At 48.5% G+C, this 22,125-nt stretch overlaps 2 protein-coding genes across 4 annotated transcripts in view; both read right to left on the bottom strand.

Moving 5' to 3' along the window:
* Positions 1-22,125, bottom strand: part of LOC306797396 (uncharacterized protein) — a 252,933-nt gene that overhangs the window by 75,186 nt on the left and 155,622 nt on the right. The window lies entirely within an intron of this gene.
* Positions 3,592-9,553, bottom strand: LOC306797436 (uncharacterized protein; the record flags this gene model as incomplete). Its single annotated transcript, XM_079296802.1, has 6 exons — positions 3,592-4,633; positions 4,771-5,019; positions 5,495-5,571; positions 5,670-5,793; positions 9,049-9,223; positions 9,422-9,553. 6 exons carry the CDS (start codon positions 9,551-9,553, stop codon positions 4,050-4,052), a joined length of 1,341 nt encoding a protein of 446 aa, XP_079152928.1. The 3' UTR covers positions 3,592-4,049.

The following is a 22,125-nucleotide window of genomic DNA, read 5'->3' as shown; positions in this document are numbered from 1 at the left end:
TGTACCCACTTCCCTCCAACGCTGTTTTCAGCTCCTGCATTGGAACCTCCACATCAAGAGGTGTTCCTTCATTGCCCTTTTTCTGTCTAACTTCTGTATGTGCTGCTCAAATGTCTTCTTTTCTCCGTCTGTGCCTCTCGTGTAAATGACTTCCGCTGTGAACATTTGCAAACTTCTTCCCCAATAACGCAGCTTTCTCCTCATTTGTAATTGCCCGATATTCTCCGTCTCTCAAAACTGGGATTTTAATTGATTCTTTTCCCACTCATCTTTTTGATCATCGCGCAAACATCACGTAACTCTATTTCTCTTCCAATAGCTGAACAGAATTGCCTCCATGCATTCCTCTTTGATGACTTGATAACTTTCCGTACTCCCGCTCTCTTTCTTTGATCATCGATCAGATTATCTTGGGTCAAAAGACTTCTTAACTTTCTGTCGGCACGATTTCTTTCTTTGACGGCATTTTTACATTCCTCATTCCACCATGGAACCATTTTCTTTTTCCCATTCAGCTTACTCTTAGGAATGCATGTTGATGCAGCACCAATAATCACAGCGGTCACTGCTCTCGAACAGCTGTCCACATTACTCTCAAGAGATATTTCTTCACATGACTTCCTACAACATTCTTTACATGTTCCCCAGTTAGCTTTAGGAAAACACCATCTTTCTATTGTATTACCCTTCTGAGTAAAGACATCACAATTGAATGAGCACCATATAGGACAGTGATCACTCCCCATATTAGATTCATTCATTGGATTCCATTCACACAAATGACTCATATTTCCTGAGACTAATGTAAGATCTAAGCAGGATACTGAGTTTCGAGTAGCATCTACTCTGGTGCTGCTTCCATCATGAAGACAAATGAATGATCTCTCCTCTATACATTCTTCAACTACCCCTCCGTTGGTATCGGTGACCTCACTTCCCCATAATGTATTGTGAGCATTAAAATCTACACACCAAATTTCTCTTTTCCCAATATTTCCTGATATCTCGTGAAACATTTCCAGAGATATCTTTTTACAAGGATTATAGAAGTTCACTGACTTTATATCTCCTCTTGGACCACATACTTCTATCATAACACATTCATACTGTTGTGGAACATTAATCTTTCTGTATGCTAAGCTATCCTTGATAAATGTCACACACCCTCCACCTTGTTTTCCAATTCTATCACATCTGACGGAGCTGAATCCTGAAATGACAAAGTCCAACTGAGGTTTTAACCAAGTTTCTTGAATGCAAATAACATCTGGTGTCAGATCAGCTACAACCTTCTTGAATTCTTGCCCATTTGCAATTAGACTTCTGGCATTCCATTGTAGGATCTGCAACAGCATTATGAGGGGAATCACCCTGAGCCTGTCCATCATAAGAATGTGTCCTTTGAATCACCACCGTGTTTAATGTCGGCTACGTTTCACATTTTACCTTAAATATACAGAGAAAAGAGGCGTTAAACGTCAAGAAATAGACAGACGGCGTCACAGACTGCTTTTCCCACAATGCACCTGTTCAGCCTCACGCTGACGTTGTAGATCGTCTATTGTGAAGATGGTATGATGGACAGAGGAAGAATAACTACTCGGATCATTTACTAAAGTATAAGTACAAATACCTCAATGTATAAATGCTCTGTTACAAGTAAAGAGAGAGTATAAGTACAAAGTATCAGAACAAAGAAGTACTCCAGGACTGTGACATGGAGAGGCTCTCTGGAGGTAGAACTCATGTCTGATGTGGGACATGAACATGGTGCTTGAGGCTGATTTCATCTGGTGAACTGGGAGAGGATGAGTTCATTCAGAGGTGACTTTACTCGACCTGGAACCAGCCAGACTTGCTCCTCCCTCCTCTTCCTCTCAGGGATGTGGTCTTCTTCAGGGTCTCCTCTGATCCACCTCTCTGTGGAGAAACACTGCAGACAAATACAGCTGCTGCTGAGCATCTGTTTACAGATGTTACATAACACCATTTATAGAATGTTTGAAAACAGATGTGCTGTTGTACTTTTTACTAAGAAGTACTACATGTACCTCTGAGGTGTAGTACAGTATAAAGTACAACATGTACCTCTGAGGTGTAGTACAGTATAAAGTACTACATGTACCTCTGAGGTGTAGTACAGTATAAAGTACTACATGTACCTCTGAGGTGTAGTACAGTATAAAGTACAACATGTACCTCTGAGATGTAGTACAGTATAAAGTACTACATGTACCTCTGAGGTGTAGTACAGTATAAAGTACTACATGTACCTCTGAGATGTAGTACAGTATAAAGTACTACATGTACCTCTGAGGTGTAGTACAGTATAAAGTACAACATGTACCTCTGAGATGTAGTACAGTATAAAGTACAACATGTACCTCTGAGGTGTAGTACAGTATAAAGTACATGTACCTCTGAGATGTAGTACAGTATAAAGTACATGTACCTCTGAGATGTAGTACAGTATAAAGTACTACATGTACCTCTGAGGTGTAGTACAGTATAAAGTACAACATGTACCTCTGAGATGTAGTACAGTATAAAGTACTACATGTACCTCTGAGGTGTAGTACAGTATAAAGTACTACATGTACCTCTGAGGTGTAGTACAGTATAAAGTACAACATGTACCTCTGAGATGTAGTACAGTATAAAGTACTACATGTACCTCTGAGATGTAGTACAGTATAAAGTACAACATGTACCTCTGAGGTGTAGTACAGTATAAAGTACAACATGTACCTCTGAGGTGTAGTACAGTATAAAGTACATGTACCTCTGAGATGTAGTACAGTATAAAGTACATGTACCTCTGAGATGTAGTACAGTATAAAGTACTACATGTACCTCTGAGGTGTAGTACAGTATAAAGTACTACATGTACCTCTGAGGTGTAGTACAGTATAAAGTACTACATGTACCTCTGAGGTGTAGTACAGTATAAAGTACAATGTGTACCTCTGAGGTGTCGTACAGTATAAAGTACTACATGTACCTCTGAGGTGTAGTACAGTATAAAGTACTACATGTACCTCTGAGGTGTAGTACAGTATAAAGTACAATGTGTACCTCTGAGGTGTAGTACAGTATAAAGTACTACATGTACCTCTGAGATGTAGTACAGTATAAAGTACAACATGTACCTCTGAGGTGTAGTACAGTATAAAGTACAACATGTACCTCTGAGGTGTAGTACAGTATAAAGTACAACATGTACCTCTGAGGTGTAGTACAGTATAAAGTACAACATGTACCTCTGAGGTGTAGTACAGTATAAAGTACTACATGTACCTCTGAGATGTAGTACAGTATAAAGTACATGTACCTCTGAGGTGTAGTACAGTATAAAGTACTACATGTACCTCTGAGGTGTAGTACAGTATAAAGTACTACATGTACCTCTGAGGTGTAGTACAGTATAAAGTACTACATGTACCTCTGAGGTGTAGTACTGGTGTACTGGTTCATTGGGTACATTCATTAAATACATATTCATGTTATCAGATATTCATCATATTCATAAATCTTAACTGGTTCTTTCATCATCGCAGTAGTTCTGAGGAAGACAACAAATACACAAATACACCAATTTAGTACTTTTATTGAGACCAAAACCATAATCCAATCCAAACACAGAAGGTACTTGATGAAATACAGCTTCCATCTTTAAAGCAGTAGAAGTACACGTTTACAATGTGAAGTACTGATCATTTCCATCAATATGAATCATTTGATGAACACATGTATTCTAATAACAGACAGATTAGAGTCACTGGGATCTGCTCAACAGCTGGTTCATTGCACAGAGAAAGTTTCTGTGAACTCAAAGTACACGAGTACACAGTTCCACATGAAGAAGTCCTTCAACAGAAGATGATGCAGCACTGAACTGCTTCTGATCTTCATCTTTATGTTCTTTAACGTCACAAAGAGCTCAGGAAGAAACTCACCACCAGCATTATGAGTGTGAGCAGACTTATCAACTCATCTTTGTTCCATGATTAACATTTCACCGCATTATGATGCTTCAGACGCCCACAGACCTACAGAGACACCGAGGAACCAAAACCAGAACCAGAAACAGGACCAGACCAGAACCCAAAGCCAGGATACAGAGGTTCAGTGAATGTGGTGTTGAAGGTGTAGATGTGGGTCAGTGTGTCTGAGGAGACTCTGTAGAAGGACAGAGAGCCAGCAGGACAGTCCACATACACTGCTACTCTATCAGAGGAGGAGGAGGAGGAGGAGGAGGAGGAGGAGGAGGAGGAGGAGGAGGAGGAGGAGGTGGTGAATGTTCTTGTCTTATTGTGATAGACAGAGTAACAACCATCATAGCACCACAGAGTCCAGGACTGATCATTCCCTCCAAACACACAGTCTGCACGGTCTCCTCTCCTGCTGATTCCTCTGTAACTCACTGATATATGAACGTCTTCTCTCCACTCGACCTCCCAGTAACAGCGACCAGTCAGACCAGTTCTACACAGCAGCTGAGGATACTCATCAAACCTGTCTGGATGATCAGGATATGACTGAACCTCTCTCACACATGTCACCTTCCTGTTGTTGTCAGACAGTTTGAGGTTTCTGTTCACTGTGTTTGTGTCGAGTGTGAGTTCACAGGAATCTGATGGAGAGAACAAGACAACACAGCTGCAGTTATTCATCTATCATGTGTTTGATGATGACATCAGAGATGTGAATGAGTGATGTCACAGTGTGAAGATGCTTTGTCTTCACGGATGGATCTCAATCAACACTTACATTTCCTCAGACCTGGTCTCAACCATCGGTCTCCAGCAGGCTCCACCCTGATGGGAGGATGGAGGTCAGACAGCAGCCTCAGTCCTGGACCATTGTAGCTCAGGTCCAGCACTCTCAGGTGGGAGGGGTTGGACCTCAGAGCTGAGTCCAGAGAAACACCGCCTTCCTCTGTGACCAGACAGCCTGACAGCCTGCAAACCACACACAGAAGAAGCCTCTGTGAACATGTGGCGCTACGTTCTGGTCCATCTTTAGTTCAGATACAAGTTCAGGATGAAGCTGGAACATCCTGCTGGAAGGTGATTCTGAGTCTAGACCAGGGGGGCAACTATTGTCCCCAAGGGGCCGCATGAGGAACAGGGAGTGTTGTGGAGGGCCGGACCAACAGACTGAACTCAGTCCTGCTCATCATGACTCCACCTCTTTATATCAAGCAGCATGTTGTTGGTGCTGATCAGCTGTGAGTGCTGAGAGTAAATGTTATGATCAGTGGTGGAATGCAACTCCTATATTTGCTGAAGTACTGTACTTAAGTACACATTCAAGGTACTTTGCTTGAGTATTTGTATTTGATTTAACGTTGTACTTCTACTCCACTTCACAGAGAATGTTTGTTCACAGATGTAGGTCGATCCAAAGAGAAGCAACATCTTCTGAGCACGCCTCCTCATGTGGAACCTTCTCCTCTTTGAGAGAAGAATACAAATCCAGCAGTGACACTGACTTAAAGTGCTCTGCAGGACCGCATCAGACTGCAGCTCAATGAGTTGGAGCTGAACATCACTGGGAGCATGATCCACACTGCACGTGAAGGAGAAGACGTCATGTTTCACTCTCAACTGTTGACGTCTTGAAATGGCCTTGAACTCACCACGCAGCGCCCCTAACATGGATGAGACCTGTGGAGATGTTCAACTGATGGAGTGGCTTCTTTCAGGGTGTGCAGGTGGGTGAGAGTGTTCCCTGCATCTGTCATGAAGGCCTTCACCAGGCTGTGCATGGCATGTGCAGAGAGGCCCTCGCCTTGCAGTTTGGTATTCAGATCATTCATTAGTGCCGTCACACCAACGGCAAATGAAAGATCTGTCATCCAGTTTACACCAGAGAGCTCTGGGATGTTCTTGCCTTCTCACAAAGCTGCTGAATCTCTGCTCTCAGGTCCTGGACTCTGAACTCTGGTCAGCACTTTGCCCAGGCTGAGCCACTGACCGCTGTGTTAGCCTGTCACTGTGTTCAGTCTCATGCTGCTCCAAGAGTGCAACAAGCTGTCTGTGCTTCAATGCTCGTGCCCCGATGACGTTAACTGTTTCAGTTACAGCATCAACAGCGTGCTTCAGTTTGAGCACTGACTCACACAACACATGTTGATGTGTCATGCAATGCAAACATACCAAGTTCAGTTCTGGGTTGATTTCAGTCACGTCATCTTGCATCCGCTTCAAAAGTCGACATTTCTCCCGTCAGATCTGGACAACCGTCGGTTGAGACACATGCCAGTTTGTCCCATTTCAGTCCCAGCTTGTGGAAGCATGCATTACCTCCGTGCACACGTCACTCCGCCGTCGTCCCTTTCATTGACTGCATTGCTGCAGCTCCTCTGTAATCACCAAGTCTTTCCTTATCCCACGTACAAAGATGAGTCACTTGCTGTGTCGGACATCGCAGCTCTGGTCCAGAGCCAAGGAGAAAAGTTGGAAATGGTCTGCTCTTCTTTGCAGCTGGAGCTCCAGATTCCCCTCCATGTCCTCGATCCTCCTCGTTACAGTGCGCCTGAGAGCTGCACATTCTCCAATGCCTCTTTTTTCTGGGGGCCTCGTAGTGCAGCAGAGTCCACCAAACACTCTTTGATGAACTCCCCATCAGAGAATGGCTGACTGGTTTTAGTGTGACATCACAAAGCCGGTCTTGGCGGCTGCATCCCTGGATGTGTGAAGCTCGGTAAAAAGGCCTCGTTGCTGTTGCAGCTTAGCTAGCAAAGCCTCAGACGTCCTGTCCGCTCTGCATCCGTCAGTGTTTCCTGTTTCTTCTCGTAATGACGATTCACATTGTAATCCTTCAACACTGACTTGTTCTCCACAAACTAAGCACACGGCTTTACCTTTGACTTCAGTGAAGAAACACTTTAAAGTCCATGTTTTGATGAAACTCTACTCTCTGTGTCAGTCTTTCTGTTTTAACACAGGCTGACATTGTTGAGGGCTAACAGCTGACTCACATCTCCCTAAACTCAGTTCACCAACACATTGCAGTGACGCTGCTGCTCACATACGTTCAGAACATACGTACATTGAGAAGAAAAAACACAACAAGTCGCCTTCAAAATAAAAGCCATGCAGCTCTATTCTGTGCATGATGTACACTTATTTACCTTTTATTCCTAATTTCCCAATGACCTCTGCAAAAGGAAAAACTGTTTGTTTCATGCTCTCTGCATAGTTCTCTGGAGGAGGACAGCGCCCGCTGTGACATGAAACATCCATACGGGGCAAAGAGCACAGAAGAAGCATTTGCAGGCCATATATGGCCTCGGCAGAGAACCGGGCCTGTTCTTGTAATGCAGAGAACATAGCAGGCATTGCACAGTGCACACGTATGACTGTCCTCCACTTTCAGCCCCTCCCTTCTCTGCTCCTTTTCTCTGTCTCTGAGGTATAAATAAACATGTACGGAGATGATTCTTGGGGCATTCCTCACAAGACTCTGCAATACGTGTCTGTGAGATTTGCTCTCTGCTTGCCTGCAGGCAAATACATGAACATGGCAACTTTGTTCATTCATCAGACTCTGTATTATTTGATATTGACTCACAAACATATACTTTCTTCTCCCGACTAGTCTTAGGAATTTCCCAATGACCTCCCGCGGGCCGTACAATGCCCAGTCTGCTCTAGAAGCTAACGTTCAGTTAAAGGTCCTTTGACACATTCCTCCGCAGGTCTGCAGTTCATCATCTGATGTAAATCTGATTTAAATAGTCAAATAGTATGATAGTAATATAACAGTTGAATGGGTGAGTTAATCCTGACCTGAGAGTCTCCAGTTCACAGTGTGGACTCTCCAGTCCAGCAGACAGCAGCTTCACTCCTGAATCCTGCAGGTCGTTGTTACTCAGGTCCAGGTCTCTCAGACTAGAGGACTGGGAGCTGAGGACTGAGGACAGAGCTTCACAGCTTCTCTCTGAGAGGTTGCAGTGTGTCAGACTGAAGGAAACAATGACATCCATGTTAAAATGTTTGCTAAGCAGATGCATTTTTCAACCTGATTCCTATTTCTTTCCATGTTATCGTGTCTTGAGTGACTAACGGGGACAGCAGTTCCTGAACTTGGTCAAGTACTGAGAGAGAACACGAGGAAGTAAAACGTTGTTCTGACCTTTCTCATTCCGTTTCATGTTTCATGTGACTTGTTGCCAAAGTAGGAGAGAGGAGTGCCATTGGACACCGCTTTAGTCAGAGTTAGTTGTGTTGGAGTACAGAAAGTGAAGCTGAATATGTCCGTTACTTACAACAACAATCTGAGCCTGTCTGTGGCAACAACAAGCTCTATTTATGGACGTACGTTGACGAGTTGCCCCGAGCGATGACATTGCAGACCGTTTAGCGGCTGCCGTCTGCAGCGCCCTCCCTCAATACTGGACCAACTTGTCCCCATTAGTCACTTAGACACAAGGACAAAGGTCCAAGTTACCCTCTAAAGTTAAGAGAGGTGTCTCAAATCATTTGAGACAAAGCGTAACGTGATCTGACCTGAGAGTCTCCAGTTCACAGTGTGGACTCTCCAGAACAGCAGACAGCAGCTTCACTCCTGAATCCTGCAGGTCGTTGTTACTCAGGTCCAGGTCTCTCAGACTAGAGGACTGGGAGCTGAGGACTGAGGACAGAGCTTCACAGCTTCTCTCTGAGAGGTTACAGCCACTCAGTCTGAAGAAGCAACAGAAAACAAGTAATACGTTATTTATATGGTCTCTCCTGTTGAAATATAGTCTTCATTGATTGTTAAAGTCTACCTACAGAGCTTTGTTGGAGGCTTTGACCACTGGCAGCAGCCTCAGAAGAGCCTCCTCTGAAGCAGAGTATTTCTTCAGGTCAAACACGTCCAGATCTTCTTCTGATGACAGTAAGATGAAGACCAGAGCTGACCACTGAGCAGGAGACAGTTTATATTCTGAGAAACGTCCTGAACTCAGGTAATGTTGGATCTGCTCCACTAGAGAACCATCATTCAGTTCATTCAGACAGTGGAACAGATTGATGCTTTTCTCTGGAGACACATCCTCACTGATCTTCTTGTCGATGTACTTGACTGTTTCCTGATTGGTCTGTGAGCTACTTCCTGTCTGTGTCAGCAGACCTCGTAGGAGAGTCTGATTGGTCTCCAGAGAAAGACCCAGGAGGAAGCGCAGGAACAAGTCCAGGTGTCCATTTGGACTCTGTAAGGCCTTGTCCACAGCACTCTGGTAGAGACGTGTTGGTTCAGGTTTGCCTCTAGAGACTTCAGACCTCCGGGAGGTTGTTGGTTCTTCTGACAGCAGATTGACTCCAGAGTTGATGAAGGTCAGATGGACATGAAGAGCAGCCAGAAACTCCTGAACACTCAGATGGACGAAGCAGAAGACCTTGTCCTGGTACAGTCCTCTCTCCTCTCTAAAGACCTGTGTGAACACTCCTGAGTACACTGAGGCTGCTCTGATGTCGATGCCACACTCTGTCAGGTCGGATTCATAGAAGATCAGGTTCCCTTTCTGCAGCTGATCAAAAGCCAGTTTCCCCAGAGACTCGATCATCTTCCTGCTCTCTGGACTCCAGTGTGGATCTGTCTCAGCTCCTCCATCATACTTGACCTTCTTCAGTTTGGACTGAACCACCAGGAAGTGGATGTACATCTCAGTCAGGGTCTTGGGCAGCTCTCCTCCCTCTCTGGTCTTCAACACGTCCTCCAGAACTGTAGCAGTGATCCAGCAGAAGACTGGGATGTGGCACATGATGTGGAGGCTTCGTGAGGTCTTGATGTGGGAGATGATCCTGCTGGCCTGCTCCTCATCTCTGAATCTCTTCCTGAAGTACTCCTCCTTCTGTGGGTCAGTGAACCCTCTGACCTCTGTCACCATGCCAACACACTCAGGAGGGATCTGATTGGCTGCTGCAGGTCGTGTGGTGATCCAGAGGCGAGCAGAGGGAAGCAGTTTCCCCCTGAAGAGGTTTGTCAGCAGCACATCCACTGAGGTGGACTCTGTAACATCAGTCAGGACCTCATTGTTGGTGAAGTCCAGAGGAAGTCGACACTCATCCAGACCGTCAAAGATTAACAGAACCAGGAACTCTTCAAACCTGCAGATTCCTGCTGCTTTGGTTTCACTGAAGAAGTGATGAACAAGTTGCACCAAGCTGAACTGTTTCTCTTTCAGCACATTCAGCTCTCTGAAGGTGAATGGAAATGTGAACAGTATGTCCTGGTGGTCTTTGTCTTCAGCCCAGTCCAGAGTGAACTTCTGTGTTAAGACTGTTTTCCCAATGCCAGCCACTCCCTTTGTCATCACTGTTCTGATTGGTTCCTCTGCTCCAGGTGAGGCTTTAAAGAGGTCTTCTTGTCTGATGGGTGTTTCTGGTCTGTGTGGTTTCCTGGATGCTGTTTCAATCTGTCTGACCTCATGTTGATCATTGACCCCTGCAGTCCCTCCCTCTGTGATGTAGAGCTCTGTGTACATCTCATTCAGAAGGGTTTGGTTTCCTGCTTTAGCGATCCCCTCAAACACACACTGGAACTTCTTCTTCAGGTTAGATTTGAGTTCACGCTGACAAACTGGAGCAAGAAGTCCTGAATGAACACAACAAAGAAGATCAATGAGTCAAAGAACAGACTTCAACATTCAGTAGTCAGAACAGTAAACGTCACATTTATCCAGCATGTTGAATCTTTAGAGAAATCCTCTTACTGCTCTGCAGACAGTCAGCCAGCTCCTCCTGCTTCATTCTCCTCAGGAAGTTCATTGTGATCTTCACAAATGCCTCTCTGCTGCTCCTCCTCTGCTCTTCATCCTCACCGTCCAGCACCTCCTCATCCTCCCTCTGACTCTCTAAGCATTCTGGGTAATCTGAACTCAGTCCCTTCTGGATCTTCTTCAGCTCGTTCTTCACAAAAGTGACGATGTTCTCCTCCAGCAGCTGGAACAGAACATTCTATGAATGACACAAACTAAAAGCATGGAAGCAAACATCAGATCCATGTTGGACAGACTGACGATCCACTGGTCTACAGAGTGCAGCACGGAGATGATTGTGAACACAAGAGATGTAACAGCAGTTGTACATGTACAGACCATGAATATGGAGTCCAGGTGTGTTTGATGCTGCTGGGCAGACGGACCTCTGGGAACCTCTGAGCTCTGCTGGTCCTCTCTGTGGAGGAATCATGAACAATCATCTCACACTGTGTCTGTCCACACAGAGACCAACACAAGGACGGTTCCTCCAGACCAGGGGTGTCAAACATACGGCCCGCCACGTCATTTTATGTGGCCCGCGAATCTGCCAGCAAAAATGAAAAGTTAGATGTGAAAATAAAAGTATCCCCATGGTCGAAATGATGAGATAGAAAGTGGAAGTGATGAGACAGCATGTTGTCTGTGTGCCGACATTAAAACGATCACAACAGGTGGACAGGAGATGCAACAACCCATAAAGAGGATTCCAACGAGTGATGGTGTCTTTCTCAACATGCGTACTTCTCTGTACTTGTGAACTCGTGGACTTGTGAAACGTCATCAGTCTCAGCCCAAGTACTGTTCCAATTCAAAGTCCACATCCAGCCAAGCACGGTCCTAATGCCCGGATGTGGCTCCGCCCATTTTACCGGGGATGCATCGGAGGTGACTTGTCTGTACTTGGGACAGCCAAATATCCCAGAATGCATTTTGCACCAGCAACAGGAAACAATGGCGGAGGAGAAATCACACAACTGGAAGTTGAAACTTCTAAATAATACAGTTAAGTCACAGAAAGTCATTTTAGGATGTTTTGAGGGAAGAAGTTAGTTGTTTAACCTCTTTCACGCCCCCTATTTGTAGGCTTCTGCTCGAAAACAGCATAGCCATTGTCAAGAAGAGTTGACCTCTCAGCGCTGCCTCGGTAACATGTCGACACATTCAAGGGAGAGAAGTCAGGCTATAAGAGCGCAAAGCATATATTCAACGTTGAAATGTAATCAAACAGAGAAAATGTATGAATAAATATAACGAAATGTTCTAATCAATTGTGTAACAAATGTTTAACTGCATAGAAGTGATTTAAACAAATGTAATGAATGTTTCTGTGTGTTCTGTGGAGCTGAGATAGAGGTATTGGGCAAGTGTTGGGCAAGAATGACATTGCTGTAATCAAGACCAGATGTTGGGTGTAGTCAAGAGAAAGATATGGAAACTGATGCAATAGTTGAGTCATACCGGCAATGTTCGGCTTAACGCCCTTTCCAGAGGGAGGGGGGATGAGTAATGGACCAAACAGGTGGGGGCTGATCACAGCCCATATGAGGAATATAAGGACATGCTTGCAAAGAGCAAAGCTGGGATTTCATCGCGGATGCCGTACCAAGCGCATCGGAAGAAGATACTGAAGCCTGCAGCTGATGTATTGAGGGCTTCGTCTCGGTTCACGGAAAAGAGACCTCTGTTCGTGGACATTGAGATTAAAAGACGAAGTTTCTAACTCTCCCCACCGCTCGCCTCTTAACATCTGGACAACTGAGAAAGCCGCAGCTGCCTGAGAAAGACTTTGTACTGAGTTTTGAGAACAGCTGAACGGGCTCCGTTGCGGAGCGGGAGGACCGAGGGTCTGGCCAGACCTTCGCTCCTAACAACTCCAAAAGAACTCTTTTCATCGCACCATTGGACATCCAGCTCCAACCGAACCGTCTCGGCGACTAAAACTAATGAGTATAATCGAAGAAGATAATTAAATTGACTAATCATGTGTAGTGACATTTTATGTGAGCTGTAGCTGTAACCCCTGCAAACTAACTAAATATAACCTGCAATAAATATCTAATCTGCATTTAAAGTGAAATCCTCAAGTGCATTAATTTGCTCGAGTAGTAAAGAGTTCCTCGTGACAGTAAAAAGTTAAAGCTATTGTATGTCTAACAACTGAGTTCTGAAAGGTTATCCTAGAGACCGAATCCACTGAACAATCCCTTATGGTTTTAGCAAGAATTAATCCTAGCCGTTAAAACCTAACCTGGCATTTACCAAGAGCGCGGATCCATAAGAGGGAAGCTGCCATAACCGACGCGACTGGTGGGAGTGCCCGGGGCCAGGACTGGTCTCTCGGCCGAGCGCGCTCTGACCGGAGGAAGCAGGGTAGACGTCGGGAGTAACGGCAGTTAGCGGAGCCAGGCGAGTTCCCTCGCCAGAACACCAGCTCGAGAATCTTTTAATAGAGAGCTGAGTCAGTAATTAGCCCCGTATCGGGCCAGAAGTACCCAGGATCTAACACGTGGCGCCCATAACGTGGGGCTCGACGGAAAAGGAGTACGTTGAGTCCAAAAGAAGAACCCCGGCAGCTAAGAGAGGCTGTCGTTCGTGAACGAAAAGACCTGAGGTGAGGCGTTGGGGTAGAAAGCAAAGCTGCCCAAGCCTCGAAGAAGTCCGATTGCGAAGACATCCACGAATCGAAGCTGTGTGTGGTATTTACAGGCCAACACAGGAGAATCCGCAGGCGACGGGGAGCATCGACCAGACTCGCCCGACCTGTAGAGGGACCAGAGCCTGATCCCATCCCTTCCTCAACGCGCGACGAGAGGCTTTGGGAGGAAGGCGCCTCGAGACAACAAAGACAAAGACAAAGTCCAAGATGGACGAATCGCCCGGAGGATCCGATGGCGGCGGAGGCGACCCAGCGGTACGAGCCAACGGCCCTGATGGAGGAAGCGCCACCGGACAGCAGAGAGGACCCAACGGCGACGGAGGCAGCCCGCAGACGGAGACGACTCAGCAGGACGTGCCAGCGCCATCGACCCCGGACCAGGCAGTAGACGACAGCCCGGACCAGCAGAAGGACGACGCTGGACCAGAAGGAGCGACATCGGGAGAACCGACACCGATGCCGTATCCAGGGGCACAACGCAGAAGCGAAGTCCAACATCAGATCATCCTGAATGGCAGAGGATGGGACACCTGGGACAAATCTGTTCAACAACACCTATTCGTCCTGCATGAAGAAGCAGATAAGGCGAAGGTGGGGGAAAAAGTAAAAGCAATTTGCAAAGATAAGGGGGGTTATCTTGCTCCCCTTGCCCTTGAGTCAGGACTGGTGGTGGCAGTAGTAGAGTGTGAAGGACCGCCGAAAAGCAAACCGAAGATAACAGAATGGCTACGTTGGTGGCTGGAAGTGATGAAAGTCATAAAAGGAAAAATAGTCACCATAATCAGCCCGTCAAAAGACTACGACTCAGTCGTAAAGATGCTGGCCGCAGAAATTGTAGCGGGGGCAGTGACTATACAGAAGAATGTAAAAGCCACCCCCCGCTACAGAGAAAGTGAAAAAGAGCGAGAAGCCATAGCGGCATGGATAGCCGGACAACCAAGTTACCACACGGCTCCCCACGAAGATCAGCTTAGCATCCAAGGGACCTCGGTGCACACGGACTCCTCCACGGGGGCGTCCTCGGAATCCGACATAGGGGACAAACAGGACAGCGGCAGCAACGGGGAGATCTCAGAGGAGGACGACGCGAGGGACGACTCAACGCTGGACAGGAGCGCCGAGTACCAACTGCTCCCGCCCTCCATGCAATCCGGGACTCCCGCTGCCGCGGCAGTAAAAAAGGTCCTGCGGGACTACAACGGCCCAGAGCCGAGGCGGCCCCAGAAAGCTAGGGGTAAGACCAGACACGTTCACTCCCCGAACCCAGAAGAGCATCTTCAAAAGTTGAAAAAGATGCCCGAGGGGACCAAAAAATATGCGAACCAGACAGGGTTAACCGCATATAACCACTTCGGAGAGCCTTGGGACATAGACAGCCATGGACTGGTTGTCTTAACCAACTCACATCTAAAACCTCATATCTCCCGGTTCAGAAAGAGTCTGGTAAGAGAGGCAGGCAGTCTCTACAAAGAAGAGCTTGAGGGGCGCCTCCCGGGATGCAGACAAAGACAGGAGGAGGTGGTGGTTACGAGCGGCGGAGAATCAAGACATTATGCGGTGCTACACGTACCGATCGAAGGATATGAGGATGGCGAAGATCAAGACGCCTATCGGGACAGCATAGAGGAGGCATTAGAAAAAGGTGTCACCCGAGCAAGCGAATTGTCCTTCAAAAGAGTCGTTATATGTAACGACGGGGCCCGGTCCGGCAACCTACCATGGGAGGTAGCAGAAGAAGCGGCAATGAGGATTCTGCACCTCCTGATGAACGCTCCCCACGGGTGGAACAACATCCGCGAGTTGGTGATAGTCACCTCGGTGGCCCAATACCAAGAGAGAAAAGAGAGAATACTGAGACCCCTCTTCAAAACAGAGGGGCCAAACAACTGGAGGGCAGGACCGCCGGAATACAAGGACGAGAACGCCCCAGTTGCGAAAGCAGTTCTGCCACGGCTCCCGCAATCAGCAAGATTGAAGAAAGAAACCAGGACCGAGCAGAGGAGCTACGAGGAATCAACACCCGGTCCTTCAGCACGAGAGGAGCGACGTCCACAGGTCAGCTCAAGCCAGGAAAAACCACAAAAGGAAAGAAGAACTCCAATCCCCTCTCCCCGGACAGTAGCGGTGCAGACAGAAGAGGAAACCCCCGAGCCAACCAAACCTCCACGGGGGATCATCAGCCCAGCAGAGTCAGTCGGCCTGCAGACAATGCGCTACTCCGGAGGAGGAGAAGCGCCCATGATAAGGTTCGAAAGTCCAGCGGGGACCAGGGAAAGTCCCAGGACTCCACAAAGAACGCCAGAACCAGTTCAGCCGGCCTCGCCGTCAGCAGAGCCAGAAAGAGAGGCGCAGGAAGAAGCGGCAGATGTGAGTTCAGATGAAGAAGAAACAGCGCCAAGCCTGACCTCCATCGAATACGAGGCTCCGGGAGGAATGACCGACCTGAGGATAGGAAGCAGAAAAGGCAAGAAGAACGCGCTGCCCCTAGTTTCAGTGTGCACGGCTTCGCTGAAATTCCCCCGAGACGATCGGTACGGGCCCATGACCACCAAAGACGGAAGAAAAGCCTATGCTCCAGAGGTCGGTCAAACAAATTATGATGTTCCAGAAATATGGCTGCACGACCTCGAAGGAATGAAAGGAACAATGGTCTACGCGACAAAAAGAGAATGGGCGAATTTTCTAATGACCCCGACCTACGGCTCCCTCGCAACAGCCACGGAACTGACGGGTAACTTTCGCACAGGCTTTGTGACAATCGTGTACGACGTCATGTTGCGACGCCTGAAGAAAGCAGCCTACAAGCTGGCAGCGGAGGAAGACAAAGAGCGGAGGCAAGACATCTCGGGCAGCGAGGACGAACAGCCACCTCCAGGGCAGAGCCTCGCACGAAGCAGCTGCCTCGCCACCGCTGAAGAAAATGACTGCATAACAAAGATGCGGGCTTCCACCCAGAGCTTTGGTGAGTTCAAAAAGATCAAGGCGATGGTGACAAACCGAGACCCAAAAGAATCGGTGCAAGAATATCTGACGCAGAAATGGCTTATGGTAAAAGCCAGTTCCACAAACGATGAGGCGAAAAGATTGTGGCTGGCTCATGTGACGGACCAACCGATGGGTCCCGAAGAAACCGCGGAACAGCACTACCGAAGATTAGTGTTGGAGGACTGCGAAGACGAGGAGTCACACATCGACAAGGCAAGAAAAAGCTTAGACAAAGGGCAAACCCTCACCCAGGCATGGTACGCCTTGCGACAGGCGATTCCGCCGGACAGAAGTGTGCAAGTCCTTAGGAAGCTGACAAAGGGCCTAATGAATGACATCGATTTTGTGACCCTAAACATCAGCAAAAGTACCACCGAACAAATCCAAGAAACAGTAAGAAAGTGGGATTTGAAGAAAAAACACTTGGAAGACAAAAGAGAAAAAGGAAACCAGCCGAAGCCGCCGGCTCCCAGGCCCTCGTATGACAACGCAAGGCCCACCGAGGGACCCGGTCCTTCACAGACACAGAGAAGGCAGTCGGGAGGCTTCCAGAGGAGTCCACAAAACTACGAGCGTGAGCCAGGATTCCGGAGGGGTTCTCAAGGCTACCAAGGCTACCCGCGAGAGCAAGGACCTCAGCGGGGTCCACAAGGCAACCAGAGGGAGCAGGGAGCTCCAAGGCAAGAAGGCTTCCAGAGGCAGGGCGTTTACCACAGGGCCCAGCCGGATCAACAACAGGAGGGGCCACGGCCCCCGCCAGCCAACAAGAGCGGTTTTCTCTCTTCCGAGGATTACAACAAGCTGACGACAGAACAGAAACAGGCCCTTCGTGCCTCCCGCCTGGAAGCTGGGAGCGAAGGGCAGAGAAAGTAATGGCTAAGCGGGCGCGGGTCACAGTGGATCATGCCTACTGGGTGGGGGACGACATATACACCGACGTGGGTGGAATCCCCTATCAGGTAGACACTGGTGCAGAAGTGTCGATGACCCGCAAATGCCTTGAAACAAAAGGACACCTGACTGTTCAACTAGCCGACGGAACCATCAAAAAGATTCCGTTTGGCGTCTGGAAAGGAGTTGTATGGGCTCTAGGACCCTACAATCTAATGACAATAACAGACTTAAAAGAGCTGCATAGCAGCCCAGGAAATCGAACCCCAATACAACAGCGACTCAGAGTCCTCGGGGCAAAACTAATCCAGATGGGATCGTTATCGCCGGAGTGGTACAAACCAGTGAACATTCCAGAAGTGACCAAGCAACAAATCAAAGACAGCGACCTTTCTCCGGAGGGAAAAGAAACGCTAGAAGACATACTTTCCAAAGCCGGAGTGGCTAGGTTCAAAAATGACTGTGGAGACATGGGTGCGAAGTACACCCACACCATAGAAGGGGGTGTACACCCGCCCGTCCGCCAATACCCCCTGAATCCAGGGGCCGTTGCAGAAATGGACCTGATAGTCACGGAGCTCAGCGAACTAGGAGTGGTGCGAGAGGAGCCAAATCCCATCACAAACAGCCCAATACAGGCAGTCAAGAAGCCTGAGTCATCGGGAGGAGGATGGAGACCTGTTATCAACTTTAAGGCCCTCAACCGCAGGACTGTCGCCAACCGCGCCAGCCTGATCAACCCACAAGGGACGCTGAAGACACTAAGACTGAAACGGTACAAATCCTGCATAGATCTGGCAAACGGATTTTTCTCGTTGAGGCTAGCCAAAGCCTCCCAAGGCAAGACAGCGTTCACCCACAAAGGTAAAGCGTACGTCTGGGAACGGCTACCGCAAGGCTACAAAAACTCTCCGAATGTTTTCCAGTCGGCCGTAATGGATATACTTGACGGCCTAGAGACAACAATCTACATCGATGATGTATTCATTGCGGATGACACCGAAGAAGAACATCTGCAAAAATTGAGACAAGTCGTAGAACGACTAACAGCAGCAGGCTTGAAATTGAATCTGAAAAAATGCCAATTTGGACGATTCCAAGTGAACTACCTGGGGTTCCAGGTCTCCAACGACCTGGGACTCTCAGACGGATTCCGGGAAAAAGTGGAGCAGATCGACCCGCCAACCTCGCTGAACGAACTACAGCAGGTGCTGGGGCTCTGCAACTACGTTAGGGACCATGTCCCTAGCTACCAGAAGTATGCAAGACCACTGTATGTAAAACTACGCAAAGAAAAACCAGAAGACGCCCACAAGAAGTGGGAATGGACCGCAACGGATCAAAACAGTTTGGAAAATCTGCGGACAGCCATTAAAGACGCTTTGCGGCTGGAGCCACGAAGCCTTACAACAAAGCTGGTGGCAGAGGTCAGTTGCAACGACGACGACGCAGTGGTAAAAGTGTGCAACGAGGGCGGGGGAATAGTCACTTTGTGGAGCTACACCCTGTCCTCAGTGGAAAAGAAATATCCAGCAGAAGAGAAGGAGTTGGCAGTTCTGGCAAGGTATTGGAGCACCCTGAAAGACCTTGCTCAGGGGCAGGGCATCAGGGTCCTCACGCAAAGCCAGGTCCATCGATTCCTAAGAAAAGCCACGGTAGAGAGCACGAAGGCGACGAACGCAAGGTGGGGACGTTGGGAAGACATCCTGCTGGACCCAGACCTCGAAATCGGCCCTGCACTACCCGTGAGTAAGAAAAAGACGACACAGGACGAGAAGCCAGCCGAACCGATAGAGTGGACTCTATACACCGACGGCTCGCGAAAAGGACAAGACGACAAAGCCTACTGGGGCTTCATTCTCAAGCACAATGAGAAGGAGCGCTTCAGACAACGAGGCCAAATCCCCGGCAGTGCCCAGACCGGGGAAGTGACAGCAATACTGGAAGGTTTGCTCGAGTTGGAGCGAAGAAAGGTGAAAAGAGCTAGAGTCATAACTGATAGTTATTACTGTGCTCAGGCCCTTAACGAAGACCTGTCCATATGGGAAGAAAATGGTTTTGAGAGCGCTAAAAACAAGAAAGTAGCTCACGAAAACCTATGGAGAAAAATAGCCGAATTGCGGCTAACAATGGAGCTCGAAGTGGTGCACCAGAGGGCCCACACGCGAGCAGGAACTCATTGGCAAGGAAACGAAGAAGTGGATCGTTTCGTCCAGATGAGACAAATTGTCTTTGTTGGGATCGAGAAGTGGGAAGATTTGCCCAAAGGACGGGTAGTCCCAGAAGAGAACGTGAAGGAGGTGGTGCAAGCAGTGCATGGAGCACTTGGACATGCAGGCACCGTTCCAACGCGAAGGGAACTGGAAAAGCAGCGACTCTGGATTCCTGAAAAAGAGGTCCGCAGAATCCTTCAAGACTGTGAGTTGTGTGGTCGATACAACGCAGGAAGGAGAGGACAAAGAGTGGGAGGACTCACCATTAAAAGTACCGTACCCTGGGGTTCTATCTGCATGGATGTGGCAGGACCCTTAGGGGTACCGGGTAAATGTGGAGAAAAGTACCTGTTGGTGCTTGTGGACTCCATGTCAGGGTATGTAACCACAAAAGCCGTAAGAAAAGCTAATGGCAACAGTGTTGTTAGCATGCTGGACCAAGTCTGTGGCTACTTAGGGTTGCCTAAAGAGCTCAGGACTGACAACGGAACGCATTTTCGCAACGCTAAAGTGGACCAGTGGTGCCAACAGCATGGGGTAATGAGGATCTACTCTCCCCCATACACCCCCCAGGCTAACGGGGTGGTGGAAAGGACCATTGGCTTGGTGAAAAGTTGGATTGGGAAAAATGCCAACTCGAGAGAATGGAGCACTAAGACCCTGGAAATCGCCAAAACCCTGAACGACCGCTACCGAAGTGACAGGCCCTCCCCTGCGGAGGAGCTGATGCGCCGCCCCTTCACATCACAGGAAGTGGGGCGGGGCTCCGAAGATAAAGAGCCCAAGCTTGAGCAAAAAGTGCCACTTCGGGTAGGACAGCGCGTCTGGATCAAGGCTCAGGTCGGTGCTTCTAACTCTGCAGTCAAAGCCAAGTACGATAAATCAGACATAGTTGTCAAGATATTGGACAGTAATACTGTTCAACTCAAGAAGAAAGGAATCCAAGGAGTAGGGCAGCTGAAGCCAGTTCCGTACTAGGAGAAAACCAGGAACTCAAGAATGGCCACCAACATACAAGCTTTACCACCCTTTGTCAGAGTGGCCAATGTCAAAGGGGTGGTTAACATGAGAAGGAGTACTACGGGGCTCTGGGCAGGAAGAGCCATGAAGAAGTTGGAGTATGCAAAAAAGGGCTTTCTCTCAGAAGAGAATGAAGTCTTAACATGGAAAGAAATCAAGAATGATTGTGTGGTCTGCCTGCTGCCGACCACCCTTAACCTCACATGGCAGGGACCCGGAAACAAGAAACCACACCGGGTCTCTGGACGAAGAAAGGAATTTGACCGTATGACCCACAAACCAGTGAAGGTTTTGGATGCATATGTGTGCGGTTTTTGTCGTATAGCGCTTTTACCAAGGTTGCACTTCGTCATCCAGTGGGATCTGCGGGGGACAAAGCTGAACCTTAAGGACTGTATCTGCCAATGGGATGGACACAGGCTGCTCCTCTGTGCGTCTTGCTCCGTACTCCAGCTGAATGGACTGCTGGTGCAAGCTGGAGCAGCCGACGGATGGCAGGTGAGAAAGTTTCTTCAGCCAATACAAACCCTGGCACCCGCCTTGTGGGAAGGTGAGGGTGCTGCCGCTCCTGTCGATCTATCACACAAGGAGACTGGAGGACCCTCGGCACCAGCTATGAGCCCACTCGACGGTGATCCACACGAAGCAAGTGGAAACAGTAGTGCTGTCCCCATGAGATCCTGGTGGGAGTCGGTGGAAAGGAACTGGCCATACAGCCCAGGCCAGGCCGAGGTTGCCAACCCGCCCCTGTCTTCCGTACAGATCCCAGGGGCCTTCAGGGTCTATCGCAGCCCTGATGACCCAGGCTACGCAGCCACTGCTGCATCCTTACCCGATTGCCGCTTGGAGATGGCAACGCGAGAGGGATGGATGGGGCCCTGGGAATTAACAACCTGGCGCGTGTTAATCGAAGAGGTGTTTTGTGATCCTGATGTGCCAATACATGAGCTTGCCCCAGTGCCAACAGAGGCTGGTGCTCGCGGCACGAATCTCCAGTATAACACCACGGATCTGGACGCCTTCCACCACACCGGTGCCAGGACCAAAGAAAAGAGTAAGATTTTCACGGTCACCCCAGAGGGGTGGCGGAGAGCCGGTGTTATGCAACTACCGGGCTCTTGGGCGACCAGAGCGCCAACGCCTACATGGGAGGCCAGCACAATGCGCGTCATGGTGACGCTGAAAACCGTGATGGTTCCATTCGACGGTGTGTACTCCGTCGGGGTGGAGCTGACCAGAGCGGATGAGGCGGAGCCTCCTCCAAACCCACGCGCAGACGCAAAAGGTTTGACCGCTTGGGCACGGAAGTCATTTCGCAAACTGCAGCGGGGTGGAAAGCCTCGCAGTAGCAGCACTTAGAAAAGTATAGCTGCGGGAAAAAACGGCTCTTGATTGTCAACATGTCGCTGCCAAACCCACCAAACAAAGATTGCAGGGACCTATCAATAGTCTCTCAGTCCCTCCTCGCACAAAGAAGGCCATATCTGCAATTGCCGAACGAAAATGTCTTTTTGGACAGACCCCAACGCGATTTTGCCTACCGAAAAGGCCTCTGTGGATCCGGCGCCTATTTCTGCAGCAATGGCGAATATAGGCGCTCGATTGACCTG

The sequence above is a fragment of the Melanostigma gelatinosum genome (genome assembly GCF_949748355.1).
Source record: "Melanostigma gelatinosum genome assembly, chromosome: 24".
Taxonomy (NCBI): domain Eukaryota; kingdom Metazoa; phylum Chordata; class Actinopteri; order Perciformes; family Zoarcidae; genus Melanostigma; species Melanostigma gelatinosum.
The sequence above is the reverse complement of the archived record's forward strand: the minus strand, read 5'-3'. Positions and strand labels throughout refer to the sequence as shown.